The 18,049-nt window shown below is 41.9% G+C and overlaps 1 protein-coding gene across 4 annotated transcripts in view; it reads right to left on the bottom strand.

The window, feature by feature from the left end:
• Positions 1-18,049, bottom strand: part of Cul1 (cullin 1) — a 66,811-nt gene that overhangs the window by 10,481 nt on the left and 38,281 nt on the right. For all 4 annotated transcript variants that reach the window (XM_048340411.1, XM_048340410.1, XM_048340412.1 and 1 more), the window contains exons 5-12: positions 15,903-15,953; positions 15,566-15,656; positions 14,799-14,962; positions 9,865-10,027; positions 7,352-7,482; positions 3,167-3,274; positions 2,980-3,086; positions 271-319 (exon numbers count right to left, since the gene is read on the bottom strand). In XM_048340411.1, coding sequence (XP_048196368.1) covers positions 271-319; positions 2,980-3,086; positions 3,167-3,274; positions 7,352-7,482; positions 9,865-10,027; positions 14,799-14,962; positions 15,566-15,656; positions 15,903-15,953 — 864 coding nt within the window. The remainder of the gene's footprint in view (positions 1-270; positions 320-2,979; positions 3,087-3,166; positions 3,275-7,351; positions 7,483-9,864; positions 10,028-14,798; positions 14,963-15,565; positions 15,657-15,902; positions 15,954-18,049) is intronic.

Below are 18,049 nucleotides of genomic sequence, written 5' to 3'. Positions count from 1 at the left end.
CTGTCGCGGCACACCCCTGGAGCCAAAGTGTGTCGGTGTGCATCCAACACAAGGGCTCACGTTTCCATCCATCCCTCAAGCCACAGTCAGCTGGACTAGACATGGGTTAATGAGGGCAGTACCAATGCTAAAAGCAGTAATTCAATTTAAGGAATAAACCACAGGTTTAACATTGTGATTACTTCCCAGTTCAGATGCCCGGGCTAAGCAGCCTCACAGGAGTGAGGCACACACAGCTACGGAGCACGCGTGCAGTGGGGAGCACCTTACCACTTGATTGAGCGTGTCTTCTAATTCTGCCTCTTCTGGGTTCTTGGAACTGAAATTTAAAGACACTGTTTTAAAACAAATGAGCAGATATTTACACAAGTACCACTTGCCCAGATGCTGTACTGGAAGGAAGGGGGTTTCAAGCACTGAGGTGATCAGTGCTCCTTGGACGAGTCCTTGGGCCAGCGGAGGGTGACTTCCCTCACCACGGCAATTCGCAATCTTACACTATCATGAGAGAACACAACAGGTGACACTCGTGAGCATATCCAAGGTGACAACTAGACTAGTAGTCTGGCTCAACAACAGGCAGAGGGCCTCCTGGCAAACACCAGGTCCTAAGTCCAAACTCTCCTCAGCCGGAGGGGGGGGTGGGGGGGAGAAGAATGGAGGGAATGAGGGAGAGGGAAGGAAAGAGAGAAGGGAGGGGGGAGGATGGAGGGAATGAGGGAGAGGGAAGGAAAGAGAAAAGGAAGGATGCAGGGAAGGAGAGGGGAAGAAGAGGGGAAGGAGGGATGGAGGGAGTGAGAGGAGGCTGTAGGGAAGGAGAGGGAAAAGGGAGGGAGGGGGAGGAGGGGAGGCAGAGAGATCCAAGATGAAAACCAATGAAAATGTTTTTGAATCTTCCTGAATTATGGATGACAATTTCCTTTAAGATAATCCATTTAACTATTGGTAAATAAACTTCATTTTCCCACCTCCTTTGTACAGCCCACCTGTTAGAACTAACTTTGGGCAGCAGCTGCACCTAGTCTGACCACTCAAAGTGTGTTCTTTTTGAGCCACAGCCAGTAAGCTGGACATAAGCCTTATCACAACAAGTGAGTGGAAGCACAGGCTGGGTGGGCCTCCTGTACACAGCGTGCGAAAGTCCCCGTCTCCACGCCTTCTGGGGAGAGGGACTCACTACTTGCTTTTTAGCAAGGTTAAGAGATGGCTCTGCGGCTGGGGATATGGCCTAGTGGCAAGAGTGCTTGCCTCCTACACATGAAGCCCTGGGTTCGATTCCCTAGCACCACATATACAGAAAACGGCCAGAAGCGGCGCTGTGGCTCAAGTGGCAGAGTGCTAGCCTTGAGCAAAGAGAAGCCAGGGACAGTGCTCAGGCCCTGAGTCCAAGCCCCAGAACAGGCCAAAAAAAAAAAAAAAAAGAGATGGCTCTGAGCTGGGCGCTGGTGGCGTACACCTGTAAATCCTAGCTGCTCAGGAGGCTGAGACCTGAAGAGCGCAGCTCAAAGCCAGCCCAGGCAGGAAAGACGGTGAGACTGTTGTCTCCAATTAATCACCAGAAAACCAGAAGTGGTGCTGTGGCTCTAAGTGGTAAAGTGCTAGCCTTGAGCAACAGAGCTCAGGAAGAGTGCTCAGATCCTGAGTTTAAGCCCCATGACAGACAAGAAAAAAAAAAAAAAAGGAAAGAAAAACAAAAGCAAAAGCTATTAAAACATAGCTTTGGGGGCCGGGGAAGTGGCTTAGTGGCAGAGTGCTGGCCCAGCATGCCTGAGGCCCTGGGTTCAATTCCTTGGTAGCACATAAACAAAACAAAACATGTGTACTGACTATGTAGAGACTAAAAAAACAGTTGTAAGACAGAAGACAGCTGACTGACCTTTGCCAAAAGCTTCCCATCATCTACCAGGAAGCCCACACAGCTTCTCACGTAGCTCTCAGTTACCATGGCAATTACACAGTGCATGCTAGCTGCGCTATTCCTACGAAGCTCTAGGTACTGTAGCTTCAGGACTTGTCTTTAGCTCACGCATGGGCTTAGTTCGCTAGTGCAAGAGTGTCTGTGGTCTCTTTCTCAATGTTTTTTGTTATGAGGTCATGTTCACCTTAGAGAGCTATTTGAAGTATATCTTACGGGTACTATATTAGAAACAGTACAATTGGGGGGCATGGGAAACTAGAGTGACAGAAAACTGTTAGTCTTCAGCTGTTGCTGATGTGGCTGGTGGTGAACCAGCCCTGTGCCTGGAGGAGCCTGTGTGAGGACCAGAGCGGGGTGGGGGGGTGGGGGGGTGGGGAAGCAGGGCCCAGTTCCCTGAGGCCCACGAGGAGGAGGGGAGAGAACAGGGCCCAGTTCCCCGAGGCCTGCACAGAATCTGCAGAGCCAGCTCACAACACCCCAGGTAGATTAAGAAAACTATTCAGCTGAGAAATAATTTAAAAATGAATATAAAACCGTAACACGACAAACTCATCAAATAAAAAATTTGTAGGGCAAGAAAATCTTCAGGTCTTTATGCTTTCTGGACATGGATTCTGCCATCCCTGAACCACACCCCAGTGCTTTCCGCTTCCGGTATTTTAAGAATATGGTCTCCGGTTCAGCCAGGGCTGGCCTGGGCTGTGATCCTATTTACCCTACCCATGTAGCTCACTTGACAGGCACGCACCACCCCACCCAGCTCTCATTCTTGAAGGGGTCTCGTGGATTCTTTTGCCCCGCTGGCCTTGAACTAGGATCCTCCCGATTTCTACCTACTGAGCGACTAGGATGACAGGGAACAACTATGATGCTGACCCAGAGTCTTGTCCTTCACAAACAGCCAGTGGGAGCACGTGCTGACTCCCATTTCTGGAAATGTCTTATTAACTTTTATTTTCTCAAAAGATAAAGAAATTGTAACTTAATGGAGGTAAAACATAACACAAACATTAGTTCCTTGTATAAAAGCTGAGATTTGATAGGTATAGTAAGAATAATACCTTTTCTTCAATAAGGAGTCACAGTATCGAGCCAGCAACTCTGGGGATTTACTGGATGACTGCGCCATTTTGGTAACCGCATTGTTGTTTATGAAGCGACCACAAGCCTGTGTCATATACAAGTTGGTTAGAGAACAATGTCCCAGCCACACACAATGGAGGAAAGTTACAACTGCAACACGCCTACCTTATCAAGCGCAGCCACGAAGCCAGCATCATTGTTGAATGCTGACATCACCAAGGCGTTGTATTTTTTATGAACATCTAGCACTGTCTGTACATACATTTTAGGGTCCTTAGTGGAAAAAAAAAACACCAGAAACTAAAGTTGGGAACTGAATAGTATATATTAATGTCTTTCACAAATTCTATAATTGTTAAAGAATTAGATATATCTTCAAAGAAGCTAGTGAATATAATCAGAAATACTTTTGGTTCTAGCACTGAAACACACAGGGCATTATTTTATAAAACAAAATATATTCTTCAGGCTCAAAAGTAAATACTGATTTCAAGCCTATATTAAAAAAAGCAAAAAACTCAAAGGGATCACACAAATGTAAAATGTTAAGTGACAGCTTTGCTAACCAATTCTTTTGTTGTTAAAAATCAAGTGCTGAATAAGAGTTTTTTTTTTTCATTTTTGCTATTTTTGTTTGTTTAATGTCTTTGGGATTGTAAGGGGAGCACAGGAATGGAGGGACAAAGGGGTAACAAACACAGCAGTGGTACTCACTGGACGCCATGTTGAAAATGAACTATACAACTTGTGAGTAGGGATGGGAGGGAAGCCTGGGAGGGGGCAAGGGAAGGGGTGACACTGTCCACAAGCAATGTACTCTTTGCCTGACTTAACTGTACCAACTTAACCCCTTTATAATAACAATAAACCCCTTTATAATAACAATAAAAACACTCAAATGCTGGACTTTGTTGAGTCTGGAGAGTCAATCAGCCAGTGAGACTGACCATGTGGAGGTCAGCAGGTCTGGACGGGGCAGGGAGGTCTGCACACGCACATTCACAATGGGAACTGACACAGACCTGGGTAGTAGCAGCAAGGCGAGGCAAGGACTAAGGCAGGTGCACCTAAGTCTGGTGTGGTCTCCATGGCGTGGAAAAGGAAGCAGCCCAGGTACCTTATCAGAAGGCCACATGAAACTTGCTGAGACCACTACCAGGCCTGGGCAGTCCTGATGGCCCAACTGACACAAGAGGAGCCAGGAAGGCAGGCCAGTAGGGCTCCTGACTTGCTCATCACAAACCAAAGGTTCATGGAACTGAAATGTTCCATTGATGTTTCATTTTGGAAATACAGTATCATTAAGTACATACAAAAAAGGTTATGTGTGGCTGGGCTTCGGTGGCTCACTAATCCTAGTTATTCAAGAGGCTGAGATCTGAGGATCGTGGTTTGAAGCCAGCCTGGTCAGAAAAGTCCCCATGAGACTCTTATCTCCAATTAACCACTCAAAAACTGGAAGTGGAGCTGTGGTTCAAAGTGGCTTCAAAGAGTGCTAGCCTTGAGCAAATGAGCTAAGGGACAGAGCCCAGGCCCTGAGTTGAAATTCCACAGTGGAGACACACAGATATAGACACACACACACACAAAGGCTATGTGTGGTTTTACAGGTCTGTATTCCTACATACAAAGTGGTGGTGGGCAGGGGGCAGTAAGACTGTTGTCCAAATTTGACCTAGGCAAAACAGAAAATCCTATCTAAAAAAAAACAAACTAAAGCTGGATGCTGAAGGCTCCTATTTATAATCCTAGCTCCTTGGGAGGCTTGGGAGGCTGAGATCTAGAGGTTCTTGCTGGTTCAACCTGGGCAGAAAAATCTGGGAGATGCTATCTTCAACAAACAAACAAAACTAAAATATATACACAGAAAACCCAGAAGAAAGCAGTGTAAAGGTATGGTTCAAGTTGTACAGTCCCTGGTGCAAGCCCTAGTACTACCAAAAAAAAAAAAGGAAAAGAAACGAATAAACAAAAGCAAAAGGGGTAGGGAGTATGGCTTAAGGGGTAGAACACTTGTCTAAAAAGCATCATGAGTTCAATACCCAGGACTGAACCTTCCCCTCAAAACAACGCCCCCCCCCCAAAAAAAACAAACCCAACCAACCAAACTTAACATAGAATTGCTGTTAAGGGTTTACTGAGAGATGAAAATATTTCTTTGGAGTTTATCTGAAACATTTGTTGGGTCTAAGTTGTAAAATCAATAGCATCATCCAATAGCTAATTGTTTTGGGAGATTAAAAAATGGGGAAAATCTACTACAGGGCCATACACCCATAGCATTTTTTTTTTTTTTTGACAGTCCTGGGCCTTGGACTCAGGGCCTGAGCACTGTCCCTAGCTTCTTTTTGCTCAAAGCTAGTACTCTGCCACTTGACCAAAGTGCCACTTCTGGCCATTTTCTATATATGTGGTGCTGGGGAATTGAACTCAGGGCTTCATGTGTACAAGGCAAGCACTCTTGCCACTAGGCCATATTCCCAGCCCCACCCATAGCATTCTGTGTCTTTTAAAATGACCATAGGGAGGTATGGTCCCTGCTTTCAAAGTGCTCTCCAAGTGTGTGGGGCCCAGGCTCTTTGTACGCATTACTGCAGATTTACGAAACTGCCACCAATGAACTTAATTTTCCTTTGGTTCATTAATGCAAGCACACACAAGTTTTTGATTTACCAAAAAGGTAGAAAGTCTCATAATGTTAAATGTGCTAATTTAGTCTGCTGTCCCTCTCTCTTTCCAATCTAAGTCAAGCTATCTTTTCTCTGCTCTAAACCAGTTTTGAATCTTCTATCTGAATGTGTGTGTGCGTGTGCGCGTGTGTGTACATAAAGCATTCCATATCCTGGTGCCCAAATGCAGTCTGCTCATTTGTCCTGCAGCACAGCAGTGGGGCATGAGTGCCCCAGCCCCCAGGTGAGGCTGGACAGGGCTCTTCAAATACACCGGGATCTTGCAGGTGTGCATGACAGGCCCACACCGACCACTTCATGCTGTGCACCCAGGGAGGCCGAGGGAGGCAGCTGTGGTGTTCCCAGAGGGCTGGCTCGGTGTCTGGCAGGGCAGTGCATGGTGCAGGGCTCCTGCCAACTTTCTCAGGGGCTGGGAGTGAGGCACCACGGGAAATTCCCCCCTGAACCTTTCCTTCTTAATGGTTCTATTTGAAAAAGCCTTCAGAAAAGCATCTAACCACTAAAATCTGTTGGAATCACATTATAAAACCAATAACTTTAATCTAGGTCAGGCATCAAATAGCAGTAAAGCTGGTTTTCTAACCAAATTATTCTAGATAAACAGAATCACAGAACGACCAGGAAAAGAACTCCATTTAGGTCTCTCAGAAGTTTAAGAACACTCTGGGAGTTAACATACAGTAGCATAGTGCAAAACAAGGAGACAAGCCTAACTTGAAGCAACTCTTTTGCCCTTAAACATTCAATTACAATAGTGTGCCTTGTTGGTATAAAATACCCTCATCATAACCGATTCTCATATGCTAGGATCCAATTCAACTAGGCAAAGGTTCCCAGAGTTTGAAAGCCATGTTCTCACAATAATTAAATCCCATCAAGACTTTTATGTAATAATTGTGATTTTGTTTTCATTTGAACAACTTTTGCTGCTGCTTTATTCAGTATGCGTGAGGCAAACCACACTGGCTTACTACTCAGATCAAAGTTACTTGAGCCACTACAAGTATAAACGGCTGAACATACATTCCTAGGACCTTTTCTTTCTTTTATTTTTTGTGCTGGTCCTGGGGCTTCAACGCAGGGCCTGGAGTCTGTCTCAGAGCTTCTTTTGCTCAAGGCTAGCACAGCTCCACTAGAGCCACGGCTCCATTTCTGGTTTAGGGGTAATTAAATGGAGATAAAAGTCTCATGGACTTTCCTTCCTTAGCTGGCTTCAAACCACAATCCTCATATCTCAACCTCCTGAGTAGCTGCAGTTACAGGTATCCACTGGCTCACAGCTTTCTATGGGAGAAAGGGGCAATAGGGCAAAGACATAACGGGAAAGCTGACATCTCCAATGACCAGAAGATGCCGGAAAATGACTTATAGAGATATTTTCTAAACAGAAATGCTTGTCAACCTGCTACTTCAAAATCCCAAGATAGGTTTTCTACGGGAATTTTAGCAACATTCTTTTGTGGGGCTTGAATTGAACTCAGGTCCTGGGCGCTGTCCCCGAGCTTTTTCGTTCCAAGTTAGTGCTCTACCATCTTGAAGCGTAGAGCCACTGCCTCAGCAACCTCTTATCTGCTGGATTCTCACGCGGAGAAGCACAACACATGCCGCCACTACGCACGAAAAGTTACACTTGTTATTCAATCAAGCAAGGATGACTTACATTTAAAGCAGCTTCACCACACTTCTCAATTGCTGCAAGACCCTGATTATGAATATGTGTTTCCAGCAGTTTCTTCAATTCTCCTAAGCCATCCTGGATTCTAGATACAAGATTATACATACGGCCCAAATCTGAAAGAGATGGTCACCTTTATGCACAGAAACAAACTGTACATATCGATTCTGCTAATTATGTATTTATACTGGGATGAGAGATAATGTGAAATAAGATGGTGGTTATTAAGCTATTAATAAACAAAAGTATATCATTGAAACTATTTTCTATATGATTACATTTTTTTTGGCCAGTCCTGGGCCTTGGACTCAGGGCCTGAGCACTGTCCCTGGCTTCGTCCCGCTCTAGCACTCTGCCACCTGAGCCACAGCGCCCCTTCTGGCCGTTTTCCATATATGTGGTGCCGGGGAATCGAACCAAGAGCTTCATGTGTAGGAGGGAAGCACTCTTGCCACTAGGCCATATTCCCAGCCCACATGATTACATTTTTGCAAAAGTAAAAGAAATTAGGCTATTATAGAAATTGATTCCCCCCTTACTATGAGCATCTACTACCATAAGAATAAAGTTGGTTTTTTGGCTTGAACCTGGGCTCTGTCTCTGAGCTCTTTTGCTCGATACTAGTGCCCTACCACTTTGAGATACAGACACACTTCAGATGTTTAATTGGAGATAAGAATCTCATGGACTTTCTTGCCTGGGCTGACTTTGAACCGTGATCTCAGTCTCCTGATAGCTAAAATACAGGTGTGAACCACCAGCGCCTGGTTTAGAAAGGATTGGTTTTGGTCAGGGCTTGAACTCAGGGCCTCACATTCTCACTCATTTAAAAAAAAATTATAGCTGGAGATGAGCCACATCTCTACTTTTGGCTGGTTAATTGGAGATAAGAGTCTGTGAAATCTGTCTGCCGGGGCTGGCTCCGAACAACTATTTTCAGACCGTAGCATCCTGAGTAGTTAGGATTATATGGCACTAGGAAGTAAAAGATTTTTCTTAATCAGAAACTACATTTAATGCTTCTTAAAATATTTAATCCTCAAGATTAAGCTGTTATACCCTGATAAATAAGCACTCAAATATTTACATTAAAAATGAATATACTTAATATGTGCTTATCTGAACTAGGGAAGGGAAGGAAAAATTAGGGAGAATATAGCAAATGTGATGGGAAATGTACTCACTACCTTATTGTGTAACTGTACCCCCTCTGTATGTCACCCTGTCAATAAAATTTATTAAATAAACAATGAACCTCAAAAAATGAATATACTTAAGGAGAATATAGGCAGTTATTTCAACTATTCCAAACATGGCACAAAAGGGCCCTCCAAGGTTCAACATAAAAACCCCCAAATCCAAACATCAATGATTGTTTGGTTCCTAAGAATTAAGAGAAAGCAATTAAAGGAAATTTAAAAGATTATATTATCATTAGTTTATATTAGTTATCCATTCCCACACCTTTGCAATGTATTTCAATCCATTTCAACCCCTCTACCACTTTCCCTTTTCTCTTTTCCTCCTTTCTCAATCCTTCAACAGCTTTCTTTAGTCTATCTTCATAAATGGAAACAAAGTATCCTAACCATAATCAACCTCCTTGTTAGCCCTAAGACCCTTCTGACAGTAACACTCCGTCCATAGAGCCTGTTTCTTTCCCTGCCCTCTCCTCTGCTGATCAACAGCTTTCATTGAGGTTCTTTATGCTGTAAAACAGAAGTGTTCTTCTATCTCAGAGAGCTTTCAAAGGAGAAATACTCAGAGAAACGTTATGGGTGAAATAATTTAACACTAAAGTGTATGGAACAAATTATATAATCCAAATTAAATCAGAAAGATGTTTTTCCGGAGTTGTTCACCCCGCGGCATTGGTGGCTTACGCCAGTAATCCTAGGTACCCAGGAGGCTGAGATCTGATCATCATAGTTGGAGGCCAGCCTGGGCAAGAAAGTCTGTGAGACTCTTATCTCCAATTAACCACCTAAAAAGTGGCTCAAAACAACGGCAGAGTGCTAGCCTTGAGCAAAAAGCTCAGGGACAGCACCTAGTCCCTGAGTCAAGCCCCGTAACTTACAAAACAAAAACAAAAACAAAAAAAAAAATCAGAAATCTGAAGTAACGGGGCTGGGAATATGGCCTAGTGGCAAGAGCGCTTGCCTCCTACACACGAAGCTCTTGGTTCGATTCCCCAGCACCACATATATGGAAAACGGCCAGAAGGGGCGCTGTGGCTCAGGTGGCAGAGTGCTAGCTTGAGTGGGAAGAAGCCAGGGACAGTGCTCAGGCCCTGAGTCCAAGGCCCAGGACTGGCCAAAAAAAAAAAAAAAAAAAGAAAGAAATCTGAAGTAACTATGTAACAAGGCCCATATCAGGCTTTTTTTTTTTTTTTTTTTTTAAACAGAAAATGCTAGCACTGGAGGTGCAAACTCCAGGAATTTCAAATGACTCCCACACTTGAGATTATAAAGAGTGTAAGAGGAGTCTTAGTGGCTTACCTTCATTCTTGTCAGCATCCAGCAAATTCTGAAACTCTGTGTGGAAAATCTCCAAGTGTTTTTCAATGAGGACCTGTTCACATTTCCTTGCTAATTCATCCTGTGTGCTCTCATGAAGATAAACCTGAACTCTTCGCTGTTCCTCAAGCAGACGAGCCTCTGCCTACAGAAAATTATGTGAATAACAGCAAACTCAGTTCATATATCTGCTCCAATAAAATAGGATTCAGGAAAAAAAAGGCATGAGGCTTTCTGATTTTAGGGTAAAGGCTAACCATATTTAAATAGCCATTGATATGCTCCATTTTCTCTCTGCAATTTATATGCTTCAATTCTTCCTTAAAATGTTATCGTAACCAGTTCAAACATCGTTAACACTTTTTCCTTCACGTAAGTGATGATACTTCATCCTCAGGGGACAGCATACCTCCTGACCCTCTGAGAAACCCGGAAGCTCTCTATGTATGGACACCTCATTACAAGGCTCTACCTCCGATGGAAAGAGGCCTCAAGTCAAGGATCACCTCAACATAGTCCTAGAAATGACTAGCAGGGAAGAGGCCTTAGTAACAACAACAACAAAACTATTGCCAATCACTGAATATGTACATCTGAAATCTACTGGGTTATTTATACATCTCAACTTTTTGTGTTACCCTCCATGGCAGACAGAAAAATATGCAATTTAATATAGCAGTAAAGTGATCAAATGTCAGTATGTGTTAGAATCCATCACAAAAATGAATGTGTGAAGAGTCACTTAGGAACCACTAAATCACCAAAGCAAGATAGAAATTTCACTGATAAACTAAAATTATCCAGGTGGTCTGAACAAAGATAGATAAAAATTATATATTTTGGATTGTAAAAACTCCAACTCTCCAAAATGATTTTCAGATTTGGTATAATTTTAGATATATTGGAAAAATTTAGTTGTAAACAAAGTTATACTTGGTAGTCAAGAAAACATAAGCAACTAAGTAGGCAATGTTTGCATCATCAAAATTAACCGTGGTCAGTTGCTGCACCACCAAAAGAGGCTGTTGTCTAATTACACACTCTACAGAAAGGGCTCACCAAGAAAATAAACCTGGATTGCATCTACAGTGTATATCAAAAGCCCAGCAACCTTCCTATGCAATGGTCTCTAACAAGTCAACATGCACATATCCAAATGAAAACAAGAGAAAGGGAGTAATTTATAAATCTATAATAAAAACCTTGAATTCATTAAATTTCAAGTAAAGGGCTGGGAATGTAGCCTAGTGGTTGAGTGCTTGCCTAGCATGCATGAAGCCCTGGGCTCGATTCCTCAACATCACATAAACAGAATAAGTTGGAAGTGGCTATGGCTCAAGTGGTAGAGTGCTAGCCTTGAGCTAAAAGAAGCCAGGGACAGTGCTCAGGCCCTGAGTTCAAGCCCCAGGACTGGCAAAAAACCAGTAACAAGTAAAATTAATTTATAAGATTAAAATGTGCTGGGCTGGGGGCATGACCCAAGTGGCAGAGTGTCTGTCTACTTGGCAAGAACAAGATCCTGAGTTCACGCCCCAGTACCAAAACCAAAACAAAGCAAAAACATAAAAGGCGCTAAACTAAGTTATATATGCTAACAAATCATTAATGAAAAGGTTACAAAAAAGCCGATAGCCCCATCCCAAGCTGCTTCACACCCATAACTGCTAACAGTGCCCCAAGACTTGCATGTTTATATCATTCATATTTTTTAAAACGTCTAAAATTAATGTGCATTTTTGTATCTCTTCCAAGAATCCTTATGAGCATGAACCCACAAGTTGTATGTTGACATCTGCTGCTGCATTCCTGTGTTTCATCCAACCTGTTACCTCAAGGGCAGAAGTTGATGAGATGGAACATGCAGACCAAGTAGCATTACTTTCTGCTTCACGTTACACTGGTTTCTTGGAAGACTATCACTCTGAGCAGCAAAACAAACCTGCATCCTTCCCCAAGAGGAAAGATTAGCACGTTGGTGTCACTGCTGATTCACTCGAGTGCTACTGGCTTTCTGCCTTTTTAGCTAGAGAAAGTAGTTGTCCTCTCTAGATCTTTCCTGAAGAGGGCGGGCGAGCAGCAGGAGGGAAGAAGCAGGTACCTACATGGTGAGGGAGCCATGGTGGCCAGAAGGGCCTCCAACGTAGCTTATTTCATATATTGATTGGTAAAGAAACCCAAGTCCTGAGTGTTGTCATTAGGTTTTAGAAAGGATAGCCATTTATGATCTTTACTGATTCCAAATAATGACTATCAGAACACCAAGACCAATTCAAATGACTAAATTAATAACTTAATTTTAATTTATTAAGGACTTCCCCCCTAATAAATTCTATTTTAATCAGTTCCCAATAAAAATAAAAGAACAGGTCCCCAAAGGGTCAGCATTTTATTTACTTATTTATTTTGGGGGGCTTGAACTCTGGGCTTGGGCACTGTCCCTGAGCTTTTGTGCTCAAGGCTACAGCTCTATCACTTTGCGCCACAGCTCCGCTTCTAGTTTTCTGGTGGGTAATTGGAGATAAGAGTCTCATGGATTTTACTGCCTAGGCTGTCTTCAACCTTGATCTGAGTAGCTTAGGATTACAGGTATGAACCACCAGCACCTGGCTAGCATTTTATTTCTGAAGTTAAAACAAAACAAAACACTAGGACACTAGAATAGTCACACAATTTTTAGAGCTCAGATTAATCTCAGTCACAGGAAATGGTATATTTTAATAAAATGACTTGCAGTGTCCAGTCATCAAATCCATCCTCACAAAGATGGGTCAAAGACTTTCATGTTTCCACTAAAGTATTTCCAGCAACAGCAAAGTTAATAGAGATCCTAGGGGATGTGAAGATTAACCCAAACTGCTGGGGAAAGCAAGCAAGATGCTTCCTAAGGGTTTACTATCACAGCACTATTCATGGGCTTGGCTTTCTATTTGTGTGTTTTGATAGGCATAACTTTTCCTTAAATTATTGAATTGAAAGTTGGCACCACAACGGAAGCTCTGTGAGGTGGGTATGTCTAAGAACAAACCTTCCCATCAGGTTTATTTTTGTCATACACTTGCTTGTATATCTTCACACACACACACACACACACACACACACACACACACACACACACACACACACCACACCTTTACATCTCATGTTCGATTATTTCAAAATTAGTTCATTCAATTTTCATTGCTATCCTGTATTATTCCCCCTTTACAAGTGAGAACATTGAGGAAAAGAATAATAAATGATGAGATGAAGTTTTAAAACTGGGCTCACAATCTAGCTTGAGATGAACGACTAAAAAATATGAGAAGTTTCTGTGGTTAAATTCTGGTTTTATTCTTGTAGCTTCCCTGCACAATGGGATTGGTATGAGCTAAGTGGATGTCGGACAAACCTAAAATTCCTCTAGCAAGAAATGTATTTGGGGGCTGGGAATGTGGCTTAGTGGTAGAGTGCTTGCCTAGCATGCTCAAAGCCCTGGGCTCAATTCCTCAGCACCACATAAACAGAAAAGGCCGTAAATGGCGCTGTGGCTCAAGTGACAGAGTGCTAGCCTTGAGCAAAAGAAGCTCAGGGACAGTGCTCAGGCCCTGAGTTCAAGCCCCAGGACTGGCAAAAAAAAAAGAGGGGGGGGGATAGGAAGCATTCCTTAAGTGCACTGGACATCGCTGCTCCCTATCTGCCTCCCTGCTTCGGGAGTAATCACATCGCTCCGTATAAAACAAGCTGTGGCCCTCACAGCGTGCTACCCCTTCCACACCATGGGCAAGAGAGAATGAAGGCCACAACAGAAGAGGAACTCTACAGACGGGCAAGGGCCCTGACAGAAGTTCCACTTTAAAAACACAGTTTAAAAGAATCACCATTGATGGTAGAGTTCAACGAGAAACCTGTTCTACAGAACATAGGTGCTACGATTCACAGCAGATGAGGTTTGAAAAGTCTTATTTGTGAGGCATTTGTCTGAAACTCTGAATGAGCTTCTTAGGTTTCAGTCAGCATGCAAAATCAACCCAAAATATAGACAAATTAACTATTACTATTCTAAATATAATTCCCTTTTTGTCGGATTTTGAGATATTGAAATTTGTAGAGGACTTTCACTTTAAACTTGAAAGCCCTACTTACAAACATTGTCTCCCATATCACAAACTGGGTAGATTTTATTCAACAAGAGCAGATCGGGTGCTTTTACTTTCTATCTCTGCAGCTGATTCACTAGATCTACAAAGGGGTAGGAAAGAAAGGGAACAGCAGATATCAGACTTAGCATGACTCAGATTACCTGGATATCTAGTACTTCTAGGTCGGGGGTCAGCAAACTCTAGCCTGTAGGTCAAATCCTGCTACTGCCTAATTTGATTCTGAAAATAAACTTTTATCTCATGACAGAGAGGAAGAGCTTTAACAGAAAGCAAACATAGCTAGCAAAGCCTAACCTATTTACTACCTGACTCTGTGGAAAAGAAAGTTTGCTGATTTCTGGTCATTCCCCAGCCTATATCCAGAACACTTCAATTTTTAGGAAAGAACAAATAACCACCCCTTCTAGAACTTCCTGGGAGCATCAGCTAGAAAGATCCATCTTGGATCTTTTTTTCTCCCAAATCAGCATTTAGGTCCTTCTGTTGCAAAAGGCCCTGTCCCTTACTACAAACTGTTTCTTAACATTCTCACTGACACCCATTAGGCACAGATCCACATTCCAGAAAAGACACTTCAAAATACAGAAGGCATGCAGCTACCAAGAGTTTATCACTAGGATGGCCAAAGGAACACTCAGTTGTGATTACCAGAACAGCTTATAACGGTTCCCTGAAGGAGAGAAGTGCCTGTGCTTGCTAAGGACGCTGCCTGACAGCGCGTCCAGGAGCAATAACGACTCAACTTACGTCTACTTTAGGTACTATAGTTAAGCTTACCTTTTTCATATATTCAGTAACTGGGTTCTGCTGCAAGAATTCAGTACTCTCTCTGGTATAAAATCTCTCTGTGTCAGCCAAAAATTGAGATTCAAAGGATTCTTTATACACTGTTAACGTAGGGCCCTTTGCAAATGCATCATCTTCATTCAGCCCCAATTCCACTAGAAATAAATATGAGCTATATTTCAATTACCCTATTTTTTGTTATATTTCACAGAAAATACTTAGGTGTAGCATTCATTTAGTTATGTGTAAAAAGATCAATGTGAAATGGAGGGTACAAGGTCACTCTTAGCCACTAGTATTAAGGTACACTTATTTCAGTAAAAGAAAAAAATTCAAGATGTATTAAACACAAATAATTCTGATTTATGGCCAGGTATCTTCAAAATTATCATGAAGTTCATTCAGAGAACTTATACATTTCCAAAACTAGTTAAATTTTTTTCATTTTAAGCTTTCAAGGAAATACAATCTCAATTTTTCAAGCTGATATAGATCTGATTAACAACTCTATCATAGTTTATATGAGACCAGAAAAGAATTCAAATTTCTTTTTCATTAAAAATGTCCTTAAGGCACAGGGTTAAAACAACTTTTATGATGGACAAAATCTAATAAAATCACTGACCTAAAGAAAATGATAGGTACCTTTGGAAATGCTAGCAAATACTAGTAAAATGTTTTTAACATAAATATATTAGGGCATTATTATAATTTCCATGTGATATGAATACTGAGCAAATTAAAGGAAAATGATTTACCGTAAGATTGTACAACTCCACTAATCAGCCTTGTATTGATGGTTTCACCATTTCTTTCCTTTTCAATCAGTTTTAAAACAGCATTTGTTACCTTTAGAAAAAAAATATATAAGCAGATGTAAGATATTAGAGATTGCAGAACACAATGGCTACATAGCCCTCAAACATTCCAGAGATTGGAGGAAGATGAAGGCTCGGTGATGAAAGTGGGAAGGGATTCTAATAAAATACAGCCTCTTTCACATGTACACACAGAGGCATGCAGGCATGGACAAGTGCATATGGGAACACACCCATGCACACACACATGAATGCACACATGCACACAAGTAGGTACCTGTTTATTCAATGGCCTGAACAGACAATCTCTCCAGGTCACCAATGCAAGCTGGATGAAAAGAGAGAAGTATTAAAATCTATGTTTTTCCCAAGACTAATAGAAAATAACGCAAATCCTGTTTATTTATTTTTGCTGGTCCTGGGGGCTTACACACTGGGCCTGGGCTCTGTCCCACGCACTCTACCACTTGAGCCACAGAGCCACCTCTGGGTTTTGTTTGTTTTGTAGTTTTATTTTTTTTAATTAAAAAACCTTTATTAAGCAGAAGCATTATGTAAGTCAGGCAAAGAATATATTTCCTTTTGCACAGTGCTTCCCCTTCCCTTGCTCTCTCCCAGTTTTTCCCTCCCATTCCACCCGCAAGTTGTATAGTTCATTTTCAACATGGTGTCTTGTAGTTTTATTTGTTTTTTGAGTAATTTATTGGAGATAAGAGTCTCATGGAAGTTTCCTGCCCAGGCTGGCTTCAAGCCGTGACCCTCAGATTTGAGCCTCCTGAGTGGCGAGGATTACAGGTGTGAGCCACCAGCGCCTGGTTTAAATCCTAAATTTTATAAAAGTAAAATGTATCATCATCATAGTGCCAGTCTTGAGGTTGACTACTTCAAGTAGTATAGAAGCATAGGTGTTTATCAGCTCATACTTTTCTTTTATCAGCTCACAGTTAAGATACAAAAAAACCCTTTGATTTAAGAAGAACCTTTCTATCAGCTTAAAGGAGAAAAGAAGATTCATCTATAAATTTGTTCCCTGGGCCAAACAAATTTAATTTTTGAGGCAAAACACTTGATAACAACTAATTTCATTTATTATCATAGTTTCTTAAAACTCAGCAAGAGAAATCATAGGTTATAAAACATTTCAAGTCCTGCAAAGTCCTTCTACACTTGTATAAGGCTTCAAGCGTATACAAGTAAATGTAAACCACTCTTTAAATGTGTACAGTATTGTACATAAATTATTCAGACTTCCCAATGTACTTGTGTTTGTGCGTATGTGTGAGACATACATTTATAAACTGAATATGACATGCTGTATTTTTCCCACTTCCCTAAACTTCCTATAGGAGGAATGCCAAGACTAATTATTATAAAAATGTTCTCTAGCGCTGGGAATATGGCTTAGTGGTAGAATGCTTGCCTAGCATGCATGAAACCCTGGGTTCAATTCCTCAGCACCACATAAACAGAAAAAGCCAAGAGGCACTGTGGCTCAAGTGGCAGAGTGCTAGCCTTGAGCAAAAGGAAGCCAGGGACAGTGCTCAGGCCCTGAGTCCCAAACCCCAGGACTGGCCAAAAAAAAAAAAAAGTTCTCTAAAAGAAAGTGTTAGAATTTATACACAATTTCCCCATTAATTAATTAATTAGGTAATTTGTTTGTGACAGGCAGGGACTTGCTATGTAGCCCAAGCTGACCTCATATTCATGATTTTCTGCCTCAGTCTGTGGAGCACTAGAATTACAGAAGTGCATGACCATGTTTAGTTTAAACATGACTTTGAAACTGCTGGGAAAAGAATGTGTCAAATAATATTCAAGTTTTTAAGTTTAGCAAAAAATAATCGGGGGCTGTGAATGTGGCTTACAGTGCTTGCCTCGCATACATGAAGCCCTGGGTTCGATTCCTCAGTGCCACATAAACAGAAAAAGCCGGAAGTAGTGTTGTGATAGCTAGCCTTGAGCCTCTTTTGGACCCTTGGGACAGTGCCTAGACCCCAAGTTCAAGCCCCAGGACTGGCAAAAAAACAAAAAAAAACCTAACTTCTGAGAAAATCATTTAAGCCTAAGTGTCACCAGTCTTATATTTCCTAAATTTAACTAGAGATAAAACTGGGTTTATAAGGTATACACCCTTCTGAAAAGACTATATGTAAATTTTATATTTTATAAGGAACTTTCAAAATGATATAACCACTGAAACAGCATGGATGCAGAATTTCAACATAAAGCCATGTATAGCCCAAGACTATAATATTAAGACAAATTCTGTGCTATGATGTTTGGAAGGTGCTGCAGGAGCCTTGTTCTGCAGGACAGAGCCACCTGGGGGGTGAGGGTGGGGGGCGGTGCCCCGAAGTCCCCTCTTAACCTAGACAGTCTCCGCTGCTACCCCTGTACTCTTCAGCCCCCTCAGACAGGAGTGAG

The sequence above is a fragment of the Perognathus longimembris genome, chromosome 2 (genome assembly GCF_023159225.1).
Source record: "Perognathus longimembris pacificus isolate PPM17 chromosome 2, ASM2315922v1, whole genome shotgun sequence".
Classification (NCBI taxonomy): Eukaryota; Metazoa; Chordata; class Mammalia; order Rodentia; family Heteromyidae; genus Perognathus; species Perognathus longimembris.
Note: the sequence above shows the minus strand (reverse complement) of the source record. Positions and strands in the feature narration are given on the sequence as shown.